Source organism: Triticum aestivum, chromosome 2B (assembly GCF_018294505.1).
Source record: "Triticum aestivum cultivar Chinese Spring chromosome 2B, IWGSC CS RefSeq v2.1, whole genome shotgun sequence".
NCBI lineage: Eukaryota > Viridiplantae > Streptophyta > Magnoliopsida > Poales > Poaceae > Triticum > Triticum aestivum.
Genome location: NC_057798.1, coordinates 329,364,394 through 329,378,938, shown reverse-complemented (window position 1 = coordinate 329,378,938; position 14,545 = coordinate 329,364,394). Strand labels below are relative to the sequence as shown.

The following is a 14,545-nucleotide window of genomic DNA, read 5'->3' as shown; positions in this document are numbered from 1 at the left end:
CTCTTAAACCGTAATGAATTAGAAAAAGATTTATATATGAAAAAGATGCGCCTCGACGATATCTATCCAACCGCGTATCATTTGCTTCATTCCGACAAGCATTTTAGGAAAAAAACGCGAAAAAACGCTCGCTGCCACTCGTCATTCGCCGCACTATTTTCAAAACTGCTCTTAAACCATGTGGTATCTCAAAAAGTGTTCAACATGTCGAAGTTGCGCCTAATCCATAGCTTTTTAATGGTATATTACACGCCTCATTCCGATAAACGGTTAAAAAATTAGAGCGAAAACAGCACCGAAAAAATAACGCGTGCAGTTTTTTCCGACGAGAAGTTCACTAATCTCTATTGCAGTGCTCGTCGTCAAAATGATGCAGTGCGCTTCTGTTGAGCGTGCAGTGTCGAAGTGGTGTGCAGAATAGACCATTTGTATATATATATATATATAGGGAAAATCCATCCTACCACCCGGTGGTAGTTACCCCACATATCTAATATAGTACCATGTGATACTATATATATTATTTTATTATTTTAAAAATGTTCATATACTATATTTAAGATATTTCAAAGCAAGTTACATTAAAAAATTGCATATGAGCCCATTGTTTTGTTATATTTACGAAATACATATATATTTGTACGTAAAAAAGAGCATACACAAAACATGATACATACTACCTAAAATTTAATATATATATATATATATATATATATATATATATATATATATATATATTACCTAATTATTGTTATATACTACATATTACACGTCCATACTCTCGGTTTCGATAGATACTACATACAACAAACAAAACACAAGTGGTGGTAAGTACCACTGCTTGTAGGAAACATTTGTAACTAACACTAGTGATAGACACAATTTTACCTATATAGGAGTAGGATTTTCTACAATAGCTTGCCACAGAACTAGTTAAGGTTTTTAACGGTGTAAAAGTTCTCTATAAAATCCTGAAAAAAGTACTGAACCAACACACCTACAATATAACATGATCCAACGGATGGATTGAAAAAATATGATTGCATGTATCCTGGACAAAAAGAACAAATGTTTCAATATATATTGATCCTGTAGTGAGCTGAAATGCTTGTTTTTTTCATTGAGGATGCATAAATGCATATTTTCACAATCACACCGTTGGATCATCTTATTATATTGGAGTGAGGCTTCCCTATTTATTTCCTATTTTTTACTTACTTTTAAACCATTAAATGTTTAGCAAGCCTTGACTAGTTCTGTGGCAAGCTATGATAGACACAATTTTACCTATATATATATATATATATATATATATATATCCAATTGGATGTAAGTTAGCATGAACCATTATTGTTGACATTATCCTTGAGGTAAAAGGTTGGGAGGCAACACTATAAGACCCTATCTTTCTCTGTGTCCGATTAAAACTCCATAACCATAAGTATTGCATGAGTGTTAGCAATTATGGAAGACTAAATGATAGTTGAGTATGTGGACTTGCTGAAAAGCTCTTATATTGACTCTTTCTTATTTTATGATAAATTGCAATTGCTTCAATGACCGAGATCATAGTTTGTTGGTTCTCAATGAAGTTTCTGATTCATACTTGACATTGTGAATTAATTGTTACTTTAACATAAGAAATCATATGACAATATATATATATATATATTTTATCGACACCTCTGTCTCTAAACACGTGGACATATTTTTCGATTTTCGGCTTCCGCTTGAGGACAAGCGAGGTCTAAGCTTGGGGAGTTGATATGTCCATTTTGCATCATGCTTTTATATCGATATTTATTGCATTATGGGATGTTATTTCACGTTATGTCACAATACTTATGCCTATTCTCTCTTATTTTACAAGGTTTACATGAAAAGGGAGAATGCCGACAGCTGGGATTCTGGGCTGGAAAAGGAGCAAATATTAGAGACCTATTCTGCACAACTCCAAAAGTCATGAAACTCCACGAAAGTCATTTTTGGAATTAATAAAAAATACTGAGCAGAAGAAGTACCAGAGGGGGCCACACCCTGGCCACAAGGGTGGGGGGCGCGCCCTACCCCCCTGGGCGCACCCCATGCCTCATGGGCCCCTGGCAGCCCTCCGGTGACCATCTTCTGCTATATGAAGTCTTTTACCCTGGAAAAAATCATAAGCAAGCTTTCGGAATGAAACACCGCCGCCATGAGGCGGAACCTTGGCGGAACCAATCTAGGGCTTCAGCGGAGCTGTTCTGTCGGGGAAACATCCCTCTGGGAGGGGGAAATCATCACCGTCGTCATCACCAATGATCCTCTCATCGGGAGGGGGTCAATCTCCATCAACATCTTCACCAGCACCATCTCCTATCAAACCCTAGTTCATCTCTTGTATCCAATCTTTGTCCAAAACCTCAGATTGGTACTTGTGGGTTGCTCGTAGTGTTGATTACTCCTTGTAGTTGATGCTAGTTGGTTTATTCGGTGGAAGATCATATGCTCAGATCCTTTATGCATATTGATACCCCTCTGATTATGAACATGAATATGATATGTGAGTAGTTATGTTTGTTCCTGAGGACATGGGAGAAGTCTTGCTATAAGTAGTCATGTGAATTTGGTATTCATTTGATATTTTGATGAGATGTATGTTGTCTCTTCTCTAGTGGTGTTATGTGAATGTCGACTACATGACACTTCACCATTATTTGGGCCTAGAGGAAGGCATTGGGAAGTAATAAGTAGATGATGTGTTGCTAGAGTGACAGAAGCTTAAACCCTAGTTTATGCGTTGCTTTGTAAGGGGCTGATTTGGATCCATATGTTTCATGCTATGGTTAGGTTTACCTTAATACTTTTTTTGTAGTTGCGGATGCTTGCAATAGGGGTTAATCATAAGTGAGATGCTTGTCCAAGAAAGGGCAGTACCCAAGCACCGGTCCACCCACATATCAAATTATCAAAGTAACAAACGCGAATCATATGAGCGTGATGAAAACTAGCTTGACGATAATTCCCATGTGTCCTCGGGAGCGCTTTTCTCTATATAAGAACTTGTCTAGGCTTGTCCTTTTCTACAAAAAGGATTGGGCCATCTTGCTGCACTTTATTTACTTTCATTGCTTGTTACCCGTCACGAATAATCTTATCACAAAACTATTTGTTACCGATAATTTCAGTGCTTGCAGAGAATACCTTACTGAAAACCGCTTGTCATTTCCTTCTGCTCCTCGTTGGGTTCGACACTCTTACTTATCGAAAGGACTACGATAGATCCCCTACACTTGTGGGTCATCATGTTGCAAGTATTTGTTCTTTCTGTGCAGGTGCCATTTACATAGTCTTGCTTGGTTCTCCTACTGGATTGATACCTTGGTTTTACAACTGAGGGAAATACCTACCGTAGCTATACTACATCATCCCTTCCTCTTTGGGGATACATTGACGTGGTTTCAAGCTACATCAAATACCTTTACTGTTACCTTATCATAAAGACGTAGATGATGTAGGTATGGGCAATGACAATATTACCATACACTTGAGATGATGTCGCGCTCACAATATGAGGTGTGGCTACTCTAGTAGGTGCAATGGTGGAGGAACCAACCGGTGGTGGTGAACATGAACCGGAATAGTTGTTGTTGTAGTCACTCAATGCATCCTCCTATATCTATCTCTCAAAGGTACAAGTGCAAACATACATACCAGTAACGCAACAAGGAATATACTGAAATCTTGTGCGATATCATCATTCAAACCACCAAAAAATCTATTCATTGTATCATCCTCAGATTCTTCTATGTCCCAGTGATGCATATAAGATTTGAACTCTTGGTAGTAAGCATGAACAATGTTACTGCCTTGTTTTAATTGTTCAAATTTGCGAAGCAATTCATGACGATAGTAAGGAGGAAAAAATTGTTGTCTCATTACTGTTTTCAAATCTTTCCAAGTTGTGGGTTGGTTATCAATGTTTTTCTTACAATGCACACTCCACCAAACAGAAGAAAAACCAGTAAATGCTCCAGTGGCAGCTCGTACTCTCTAAGTTTAGAAAAATTATGGTGACTAAAAACTTGTTCTACTTCAAGCTCTCAAGGTAGATAAATAGCAGGATTAAATTTACCCTCAAATGATAATAAAGAGATAACTTGACCATGTGCTTGTGTGTGTTGCCCCACCTCTCGTGATGGTGAAGATGTATCTGTCATCCAAGAACTACTATCTTCAGAACCTGTCATGATTAGTAGAAATAAGAAACAAAAATTGAGAATAATGTTCCTATGAACTACTAGGATGTGGTGGTAAAGCGCTCACAGTAAAGAAAATATCAATATCTTACAAGTTCTTACCATGCAGCAGGTGGTGACAGGCAACCAGTGGTGTCAAATAACTCCAAAGATTGAGTAAAGCGATTGCGAGGGGAACGTACGCATACACGGTGTAGAAATATGTGGAGCTTGGAAGGCTTAAATATATGGTAGCAAAAGGTTAGCAATAATCAATTCAGAGATACAATGTTGAATAACGCTCAACAATGGTACTGTGCTGGTCCTAGGCTAGACCGGACAAGAGACACGAGCCTAAAACACTAATGAGGTCATGGCGTAGCACAACTAGCATCAATAAAGGATATGAAGCATCTCTGGACAACAGATTTTTTTCTCTGCCTTTTTTTTTCTCTCTCCCTCTTTCCAAGACAAACTAGATAAGATGCAGATTGGATCAAACGAAGATGTGATGATTATGCCAATGAACATTGGCTAGCACGTGGTGGAAATTGATGGATGGACAATAGAAGGGATAACGATGCAGCGACGGCATGACTAATGTAAACAGAACTCGAAACTCTAAACGAACTAGACACTAAGACCAGCACCTCGACACGACGATGCAACCGAAAATTCAACTATGCAAGCAATGAAAAGAAAATTGCAATGGCTCGGATTGGCTTGCACAAAGGATGAATAGATCTAACTTTTTTATGCCTTTTTCTTGTGTAGTAGGTAGGAAAGTAAAACTAATCTAGGTATAACTGGAAATTCTCGCTGAGCAACCTGAAAATTGATACCACTTAATAGAGGCAGGGTGTCCCAATCTTTCGATGAGATGATAACTATCGATTTGGTTATTGATCACGCCGAAGCACGATCGACCTGACCACGAAGATCAATTCCTGCAAGCAATCGAAGAACAGGCAAGGATGTGATGAAGCAATCTGAATATTGCGAATATATATGAAGTATTGATAAAGGTGGGGGTCTGTAAGCAGTCTTGGTCTGGTCGTTGAACACAAATGAAGTACACGAAGTTGCAATGGCTAACTTTTAACTAAAAAAACCCTAAAGAAGAAGCTATTAGATGGATCTACTTATATAGAAGCTTTTCTATCAATTTCTCAACAGTAATTTGTTTGCCCACCATATGCTTTATTCAAGAGAGAAACCTCTAGTGAAACCTATGGCCACCGGGTCTATTTTCCATCATATTATTTTCAGATCTATAAAACCAAAAATCCAAAAATACCTTGCTGCAATTTATTTGTGTTTACTTTATTTTGCTTTTTTACTTATCTTTTAAATCTATCTCTATTAGATCTCACTCTTGTTCGTGGCTGTGAAGGGATTGACAACCCCTTTTTCATGTTGTGTGCAAGTGTTTGTTAGTTTGTGCAGGTGCATATATTGGGGACTTGCTTGTGCCTCCTGCTGAATTGATACCTTGGTTCTTAACTGAGGGAAATACTTATCTCTACTTTGCTGCATCACCCTTTCCTCTTCAAGGGAAAAATCAACGCAAGCTCAAGCAATAGCAGTATGGTTTTTCTGCGAAACAAAACATAGGCAAAAAACAGGAACTAGCATTAGGCACTAAGTTAATTGTTTAGTCCACAAAAAAATATATAAAATGACATATAAAAGCACAAGGTTGATAAACCAATCCCCTCTCTATTACTCTTACAAGGGGCTGGTGAGATTGGCATGACAGAGTGTGATGACCTAGCTCACCACCGGGATTGATCACATTTGTCGTAAATAGGTAGACAGGTGACCACCATCAACGATGGTGATAAACAGGAAAAGTGGTGACACAGATGACTTACTAGGGGTGTGTGAGAGTTTATTTCTTCTTTTGCAAAGCACATACATCTGTGTTACAATTCTTTATGATACAAGCGATGTAGAATTTGAAGTTCTGGAGGGAAAACATTTACAGCTTAAAGCATCTACAGCCGGACTTAGCAAATCCGACCCCTCAAATGTCCGCGGACACGCTCGGGCATGTCCATGAGCACTGACCGGTCATACCTTAAGTTTCCATTCTCACAACCGGACACCTCAATTAGCATACTTCAAATCCATACAAAGTCATGCAACTACGAAATGATGCATTACACACATCATCTATCTACGACATCAGGACATGCCATCGGACTACCAAAATTTGGCATTTTTACCTACATACTAGCTGTGTAGAAGATCATCCACTGCTGCCCTTGCCCTTCCCGGCATCCTTGTCGTCCTTCTCGCGGAAGTAGTGGTCAAAAACACAGTATGGATCGAGCCGTATCTGCTAATCGCCGGAGCTGTCCAACACATTGATGTCCTCCTCCTACTTGGGGGGCAGTCTAGCCATGACACAGACAACCAGATTCTGCTCTCGGGCGAGGGCACGCGCTTTCCTCCGATGTCGCTTCTTTACAGTGCGGGTGCGAATGGCTTCCTCCTCTATGGCAGCGGGTGCCGCTGCATCAACGGCCTTCGCCGCCGCCATGTTGGCAGCAAGGGGGGCCTCGGCCACCCTCATTCTAAACTTCCCACGATGGGCCACTGGTCCTTGTAGCACTCATACTCTGGCGGACCGGTGACGAGGAAAGGGAGATTGGAAGGCTCCCAGGAGGACCATGATGATCTAGCCCTTGAGGATCCGAGCGCCCGATGTGCCGACACAATGGACTCGCGCGCGGACATATCCCGCCTTGGGTCGGGCACAGTCCTCCCGGGAGCGGTGAAGTGCAATGTAGACGACCATTGCCTCCTCCCACCCGCACGGGGGACACCCTAGTCGAAGCATCTGGACTGGTCGGAGTCAGATCCGCTACCCGCCATGCCGGAGAAGGTCGGAGATCGCCGAATAGGAGCTTGGGTGGCGGATTGGAGTGGCCAGGGTTTGGTCTGGGGAGCGGATGGGGACGAATATATGTGGCATCCGGTGGGCCAGCACGGGCCGTGTCCGACATGGTGGGAAGCGCCCGGGCCTCCCCATATCTGCCTCATATTTGATCTAGATATAAGGGATGCTGATCAGCCCGAGCGTTTAAGGCCGGTTTGAGGCCCCCGTCTAGGTCGGTTGGTATTTTTGGGGGGAGGGGGGTTTGAGGCGTCTGATTGTAGATGTTTTTCTTTTTTACATTCAATACCACATTTATTATTTTGCTAAACTGTAGCATCAAAAACAATCAAAGGGATAAAAGACCAAAGGATGCATCCAACCAAACACCAGAAGAATTGAATTTAACTACTCTAGCTAGTTCATGGGTTACTCTATTATTCTCCCTAAAGCAATGTTGATAGATGATATGAATGAAGTCCAAAGACATAAAGTAACAATCATAAAAAATGACACTCATAAAAAATGACACTAACAACAGAGGATGAACTCTCGTCCTGAAGTGCCGAAATGATCTCCTTGCTGTGTGAGTTTACTTCAATCTTACTACATCCAGCAGTGCAAGCGAGGTTCAGTCCAAAGCGTATTGCGACTGTTTCGGCCGTAAACGCATCGTAGCATATGCCAATTTTCCCTTTGTTGCAGCAAGAAAGTTACCACCGTGATCTCTGATAACAGCTCCGACAGGTCCTTCAAGTGCACCTGGATCGAATCATGCATCTACATTCAACTTGACATATCCATATCGGCTGTAAACGCATCGTACATATGTTAAAATTTTCCTTTGCTGCAACAAGAAAGTTGCCATTGTGATCTTTGATAACAGCTCCGACAAGTCCTTCAAGCACATCCAGATCGAATCCTGCATCTACATTCTACTTGACATATCCATTCGTCGGCATGGTCGAACCACCTACTTGTATCTTGGGAGGACATGCAGTAATGAAGTTTGGAGCTAATACTCTTGCTAGTTCAAGAAAGACATGTGTTTTGCAATATCTCTACTACTTAAAACGTACTTAAGATTTTCATTTCACCTTTCTTCCCACCATCCGTCCGTCCAACCTTCCATGTATATGATAATCAATCACCTTAATTTACTTACCTTCTGAATTAATTTTAGTTTTCATTTTTCGAAAACAGACAACCTTGAGAGCGAAATGCTCTCCCGGCTGATCGACAAGCAATACATCAAAAATAGCAGGTGCGAAAACTCGCCGCTCCTGCACGCCTCCGCGGCTTCCCTCCCTCTACCCCCCTGAAAAAGGTAAAGAACGCAACACCCACCCCACCACCACCACCTCCTTCGCCTCGATCGCCTCCGCGATTCCCAACCCAACCGAAGAGGAAACCACCCCAACCAATCGACCAACTTGGAGCCTCCCTGTTCTTAAAAAATCAACCAACTTGCCAGCGAACGAGCGACCACCGACGGCTCCTCGTCGCCGCCGGTGATCGAGGTGGGCCCCGCAGGCCGGATCTCGGGAGGAGGAGGAGGAGCAATGTCGCGGGCGTCGCTGTCCCCGTCGTCGTCGGGCGACGAGGAGGAGGAGGACGACGAGGGGGTCGACGGGTACCGCAAGGGCGGATACCACGCCGTGCGCCCTGGGGACCAGTTCGCCGCCGGACGCTACGTCACCCAGCGCAAGCTCGGGTGGGGCAACTTCTCCACCGTCTGGCTCGCCTTCGACGTCGAGTCCCAGGTCCGTCGGCCGCTTTCCCAACCTTGATTCCACCCTGTTCCGACCGAGATCATATCTGATCCTTCCATCCCCCGAACCGGAGATGACCGCGATCCAGTCGTATCCTCCGTCTAATGCACGCGTGGTCTAGATCTCGTCCTTTGTCGAATTAGAGGTGGGTGGGTGGGTTGTTAAAGTCGAAATCGATTGGATCATAAGGCGGCGGCTGTCGACTAACTGGTCAGCTCCTTGTTGCGGGCGCGAACCCCCGCGCGTGGTCCCCGGAAACGGACCTATGGTGGGTGCATGTAGTATATAGGTTTTCTATTTTCATGAGATCTTATGGGTTTCACCTCTAGCCTACCCCAACTTGTTTGGGACTAAAGCTTTGTTGTTGTTGTTGTTGTTGTTGTTGTTGTTGTTAGCGGGGGATTCGTTTACCCATTTCTGATGCTATTGGGGGAAAACATCAACTTTTTGATGACTGAATAATTAGCCTGGCTGGTTTTACATGGCCCATGTTAAATAGCCAATTATGCCATAGAAAATTACAGTTACTCTTTTAACAAATTAAAGGTCTTGGACAGTTCTTTTAATGTTGTTTATAATGCCATAATGGCATTTAATCACAGATTATGTTGGTTAACATGAAATATATTCATAATATAGTTGTTATGGTTAGCTGCAGCTCTCTTAGCATGTACTGAATTCTAAAACGTTTCAATTTTATTGCTTCACTTGTGCATAGGATGTGCTGATCATGATAATGCTCCCTTATTTGTAGAAATTTGTTGCTCTTAAGATTCAGAAGAGTGCACCAGAGTTTGCTCAAGCTGCTCTTCATGAAATTGAGTTCCTCTCGGAGATCACTAAGAGAGATCCTTCAAACTGTAAATGCACCATCCAGTTGATAGATCACTTCAAGCATGCAGGGCCAAATGGGCAGCATATCTGCCTTGTCTTTGAATTCCTTGGAGACAGCTTACTTAAGCTAGTACAGTACAACCGCTACAAAGGCATTGGACTGGGTAGGGTGAAGGAAATATGCAGGTCCATTTTGGTAGGTCTTGATTACTTGCATGGAGAGCTTGGAATCATCCACTCAGATTTGAAACTTGAAAATGTCCTACTTGTTTCAACAATCGATCCCTCAAAGGACCCCATTCGCTCCGGACTTAAACCTAATCTTGAGAGGCCTGAGGGGAATCCTAACGGAGAAGCTGTTCTTAACCCGATTGATAAGAAACTGAAGATGAGAGCAAGGAGGGTGCTCGCAAAGCTTGCTGAGAAAAGAAAATCAGCTGCAGAATTTGCACGTGCAGAAAGAAGCTTGGATGGGATTGATATGACATGCAAGATTGTAGATTTTGGAAATGCTTGTTGGGCTGACAAGCAATTTACAGATTTTATTCAGACAAGGCAGTACCGGGCACCAGAGGTCATTCTTGGTGCAGGATACTCATTTCCTGTTGATATGTGGTCGTTTGCGTGTATTGCATTTGAGCTCGCAACGGGCGAAATGCTATTTACGCCCAAGGAAGGGCATGGGTACAGCGAAGATGAGGTACTTGTTACATTCCGCATTAACCTAACGCATGATGCTTTATGTTGTCTTTTGAATTGCCTTCAATCATGTGGCGCATTTGCAAGGTAGATTGAATTTGAGGAATGTGAAGAAACTACAATGTTGACACATACTATCGTGTTGAAGAGTCAACTGACATGTTTATCCAAAGTATCGTTAATACAATGTACTCAGATTATATTGATATTCCAAACAGAGATGGAAGACCTTTCAGATAAGGATGTTTGCTATGTTAACATGTACCTGCTAGAGTTTGTAGAGGGCTCCATTTCTAAGTATACAAGAAGATGAGACTAATGTACAGTTCTCGGAAATGTCACAGCATAATACTGTATTAGTTGGAATTTTTCTGTGGGCTTTGAAACACTTCCTAAAACAAAGTATATATACTTTGAATTTATTATATGATGTAGGAACTGGAAATAAATTTCCTGTCTGTACTAATATTTGTAGACGTTCCACTTCATATCTCATGCATTTTGTTAATGACTAAGCGTTCAATATTACAGGATCACTTGGCTTTAATGATGGAGGTCTTAGGAAAGATGCCTAGAAAGGTACATGTACTTTTATTCTGACTAAACGTTTTTGATACAATCAACAAACTCAGCAGTATTTTTTTGCCATGAATTCAGATTGCTACGATGGGAACAAAATCGAAGGAGTATTTTGATCGCCATGGAGATCTGAAGCGGATAAGAAGACTGAAATTCTCGTCTATTGAACGTGTCCTAGTTGACAAATATAAAATTCCTCAATCAGATGCTCGGGAATTTGCTGAGTTTCTATGCCCTTTACTTGATTTTGCCCCAGAGAAGCGCCCGACAGCTGCACACTGTCTAAAGAATAAATGGCTTCAGCGTGATGATGGTAAGAATGTTACCAACATTGCTTCGAAGAGCATTGATGTAACATGCAACTTCGGGAGCATGCCTGACAGTTGTGCCCAGAGAATTGATGCAAAGGGGAACACTAAAAGCAGTATCAACAGTAACACTGAGAATGCTGATGTGGTACGCCCCACTGAAAGGATTTCCAACAGCAATGCCAAAAGCACTAATGTAAATCCTAACACTGGAACAATCATGTATAAGGATGGAAACAACTCTGATGTAAAGCCCCACTCTGGTAGCATCATCACAAACAAAAATGCCAAAAGCTCCGATGAAAAGCCTTTCACTGGAAGCATCTCCAACAAAGCTGACAAAACAGTTGATACAAAGCCCGTCACTTGGAGCAGCGCCAGCACTGATGACAAGAGTGTTGACACAAAGAGCAGCATTGGAAGCGTTACCAACAGAGATGCAAAGAGCATTGAAGGGAAGCGAAACATTCGAAGCGTTGTAAACAGTTATATGAAGAATTTTGATGCAAAGCGGAACACTGGAAGCATAGCCAATAGCGAAGTCAAGGACTTGGATGTTAAGCCCAGCAGTGGAGATATTGCCAGTGTTGATACCAACAGTACCAGTGCAAAGCCCTACACTGGAAATGTTGAAAACAGTGATGTCACGGGTACTAGTGTGATGGCGAACACAGGCCCTGCCAACAGTGGTGCCAAGTTACAGACTAACACTGACAGTGTTGATGAGGATGACACAGATTCAAAGCCAAATGTTGGACGTGTTGCGGCAAGCATACAGAGGCTGGAGAGCAGCATGAGTAAGGTACAAATCGGGAAATATCGATGAGAAAACCCATGACCAGTAACTTTTTCATCAAAGCATGGATATGTTTATTGTGGAGAGGCATATTCTTTTTCGTTAGATTTGTATGATTTGTATCATTGATTTGTTACGAGGTTAATAACTACGTATGTGGAGCCAACCTTGATCAAGACTGAGGACCTGGCAATCACCAGCTGGCACTTTATATATCTATATTCCTGCTAACTGTAAAAAGTTTTATATTTGCCCACAGAAAACATTTGGAGGTTCATATTCCTTATATATACCCCTGGACAAATTGTATTAATGCTCACAGATTATTTGGCATTCAAGGTACATAACATTCTTTTAGACTTTGGCTGCGCATCTTACATTTTCCACTGGAATGTATGTAAATATGTGATCTACAGACCAAGGATTTACGTTGGTAAATATGTTGGATACACAGGAAGTGAATACGATCTGTATAATCTGGCTGCGCACAACATTAGTTTCTGTTGATAATCTGCCAAATGGATAAGAGTTCAACCTACTTGTAAGGATGGTGGTCATCTATTTGTTTGGCGGAGGGTCTAGCTTGGTATGAAATATTGATAGCCTTGTAAGAGCTTCTCTAGCAGACCCCTTTTAGCGGCGTGAACTGTAAAAATCCGGTGACTATACCAGTTTGGCCCTTTTTTGGGCCAGAGCGCGTATAGTCGCCCGGCCCGTAAATGATTTTACAGTGGCTTGCAAACCACCTCTCTCCCCCACGCGGTATATCTACAGGTTTGTCGCGATTATACGGGGTGAAACCCTATCCACCGGTTGCCGTGATACACCAATCCCCTCTTCGATTTTCTCGTCGCCGGTGAGCTAAATCCGCCGCCCCTGCGCACCGATCTGCGACGATGTGGAGCTCTGGCCGGCGCGTGGCGGCGAAGACCTGGAGTGCAAGCGTTCCGTCATCGTCGACGCGGCGCGCAAGCAACGCAGGGAGCTCTTCCGGCGTGGGGAGCTCTTCGGGTGCGCTGCTGCTTCCAGTGAAGAGGGAGCCCAGTGAGCTTCCTCCACTCCGCGCTGTCAAGATCGAGCCGGGGAGGAGCGTCCGCGCGGCCGCGGCGTTATCGACTTGGAGGACTACCTCGTCGGGCCCGACACAGATGCCTTCGAAGCGGCGCTCACCGAGCGCACTGCGCGCGAGCAGGAGGAGGAGGACGCGCGTCGCCGGTTGAACGAGGAGCTCAGTGACCTCCTCTTCGAGCATGCGCTCGCTGCCGCACGCGAGGTCGACACCAAACAGGTTGCATGGCGCCACGAGCAGGAGGAGCAAGACAAGAAGTACATTGATCTTGTCTCCTCCGACGACGAGTGAGCCCCGTCGCCGCCGCACCCGGAGAGCTCTAGTGAGCTTCGATTTTCCTAGTATAGGGTAGGGTGGCATCGCGATGTAAAATAACTTTCGAAATGTAGTGATGATCAAACTATGAATATAGTATGTGTTCTTCATTTTGCCCGGAAATGCTTTCTTTCAAAATTTACGGTTTCAAATACGGGCTCTGTTCGGCCGCAGCCTATTTCGTCCCTCAAATCTCTGATTTCTCGGCCCTTATCCGTGATATAAGGGCCGCTGATATACGGGGTCTGTTAGAGATGCTTTAAATGGGAATTATTTGTGTAAAACTATCATTTGATGTGTTTTTACTTGGTTCTTTCATGCTGTTTTTAGCAGTGAACAAAATTCCGTGTAGAGATCTTGATTTAGCAGTGATCATAGATAAGCACCGTAGAAATAAGAGAGTGCATTGGAGTTTGTCTTGTCCAAATTAATCCACCATCGATGAGCCATAGCTGCAGTTGAAAACTGAGATCAAGGTAGATGGTTATTCCCTGAGTTTGGAGCTACGTGTTGTGGATTTGTCACCAACAAAAGCTGCCCCTCACACAGGATCCATTTGCCATTGGTTAAACTCCATCGGTTTTCTCCATCCCGATCCGGTTCATTCAGGTTCGAGCACCATCATACCTGCCTCAGGCGAGAGAGGGAACGGGAAAGTTGCTGACTTGAACCGGATGCTCTTATTATTAACCATGCTCTTATTAGGTTATGGACTTATTTTGTCTTGATATGTGTGATGTTACTCATAGTGTGAGTAACTATCTATATTAGCTTAATTTGTCTCTTTCCTCATTAATTAGCTGCCACATCATCCATGCTTAGGTGTTATCTATGTTACTCTCACTATGGATAGTCTTAGATGAAACAAAATTCCATTAGCAACATGCTCATAAAACATGACTTACACCAGGCGACAAGTTCTCAGAGCATAACCTTTTTTTTTACTATTCACTGTAGAGCAACTCTCCTACCATCTTTTTATTTCGGAATTTTTTGCCTAGATCTGTTTAAATCCGCTCCCATCGAAAGTCGAACCCATGACACTAAGGTCGCTGCAACCACTAGGCTATATGCCCGT

At 42.8% G+C, this 14,545-nt stretch overlaps 1 protein-coding gene across 1 annotated transcript; it reads left to right on the top strand.

Moving 5' to 3' along the window:
* Nucleotides 1-8,401: 8,401 nt before the first annotated feature.
* On the top strand, nucleotides 8,402-12,440 carry LOC123044863 (serine/threonine-protein kinase SRPK). The gene is made up of 4 exons (XM_044467733.1): nucleotides 8,402-8,858; nucleotides 9,622-10,401; nucleotides 10,932-10,979; nucleotides 11,058-12,440. The coding sequence occupies exons 1-4, from the start codon at nucleotides 8,658-8,660 to the stop codon at nucleotides 12,111-12,113; spliced, it is 2,085 nt and encodes a 694-aa protein (XP_044323668.1). The 5' UTR covers nucleotides 8,402-8,657; the 3' UTR covers nucleotides 12,114-12,440.
* Nucleotides 12,441-14,545: the final 2,105 nt, after the last annotated feature.

Coding starts and splice junctions, on each gene's coding strand:
- LOC123044863 (XM_044467733.1), top strand. CDS start 8,658: ATGTCGCGGGCGTCGCTGTCCCCGTCGTCGTCGGGCGACGAGGAGGAG. Junction 8,859..9,621: donor CCTTCGACGTCGAGTCCCAG/GTCCGTCGGCCG, acceptor CCTTATTTGTAG/AAATTTGTTGCTCTTAAGAT. Junction 10,980..11,057: donor TAGGAAAGATGCCTAGAAAG/GTACATGTACTT, acceptor CCATGAATTCAG/ATTGCTACGATGGGAACAAA.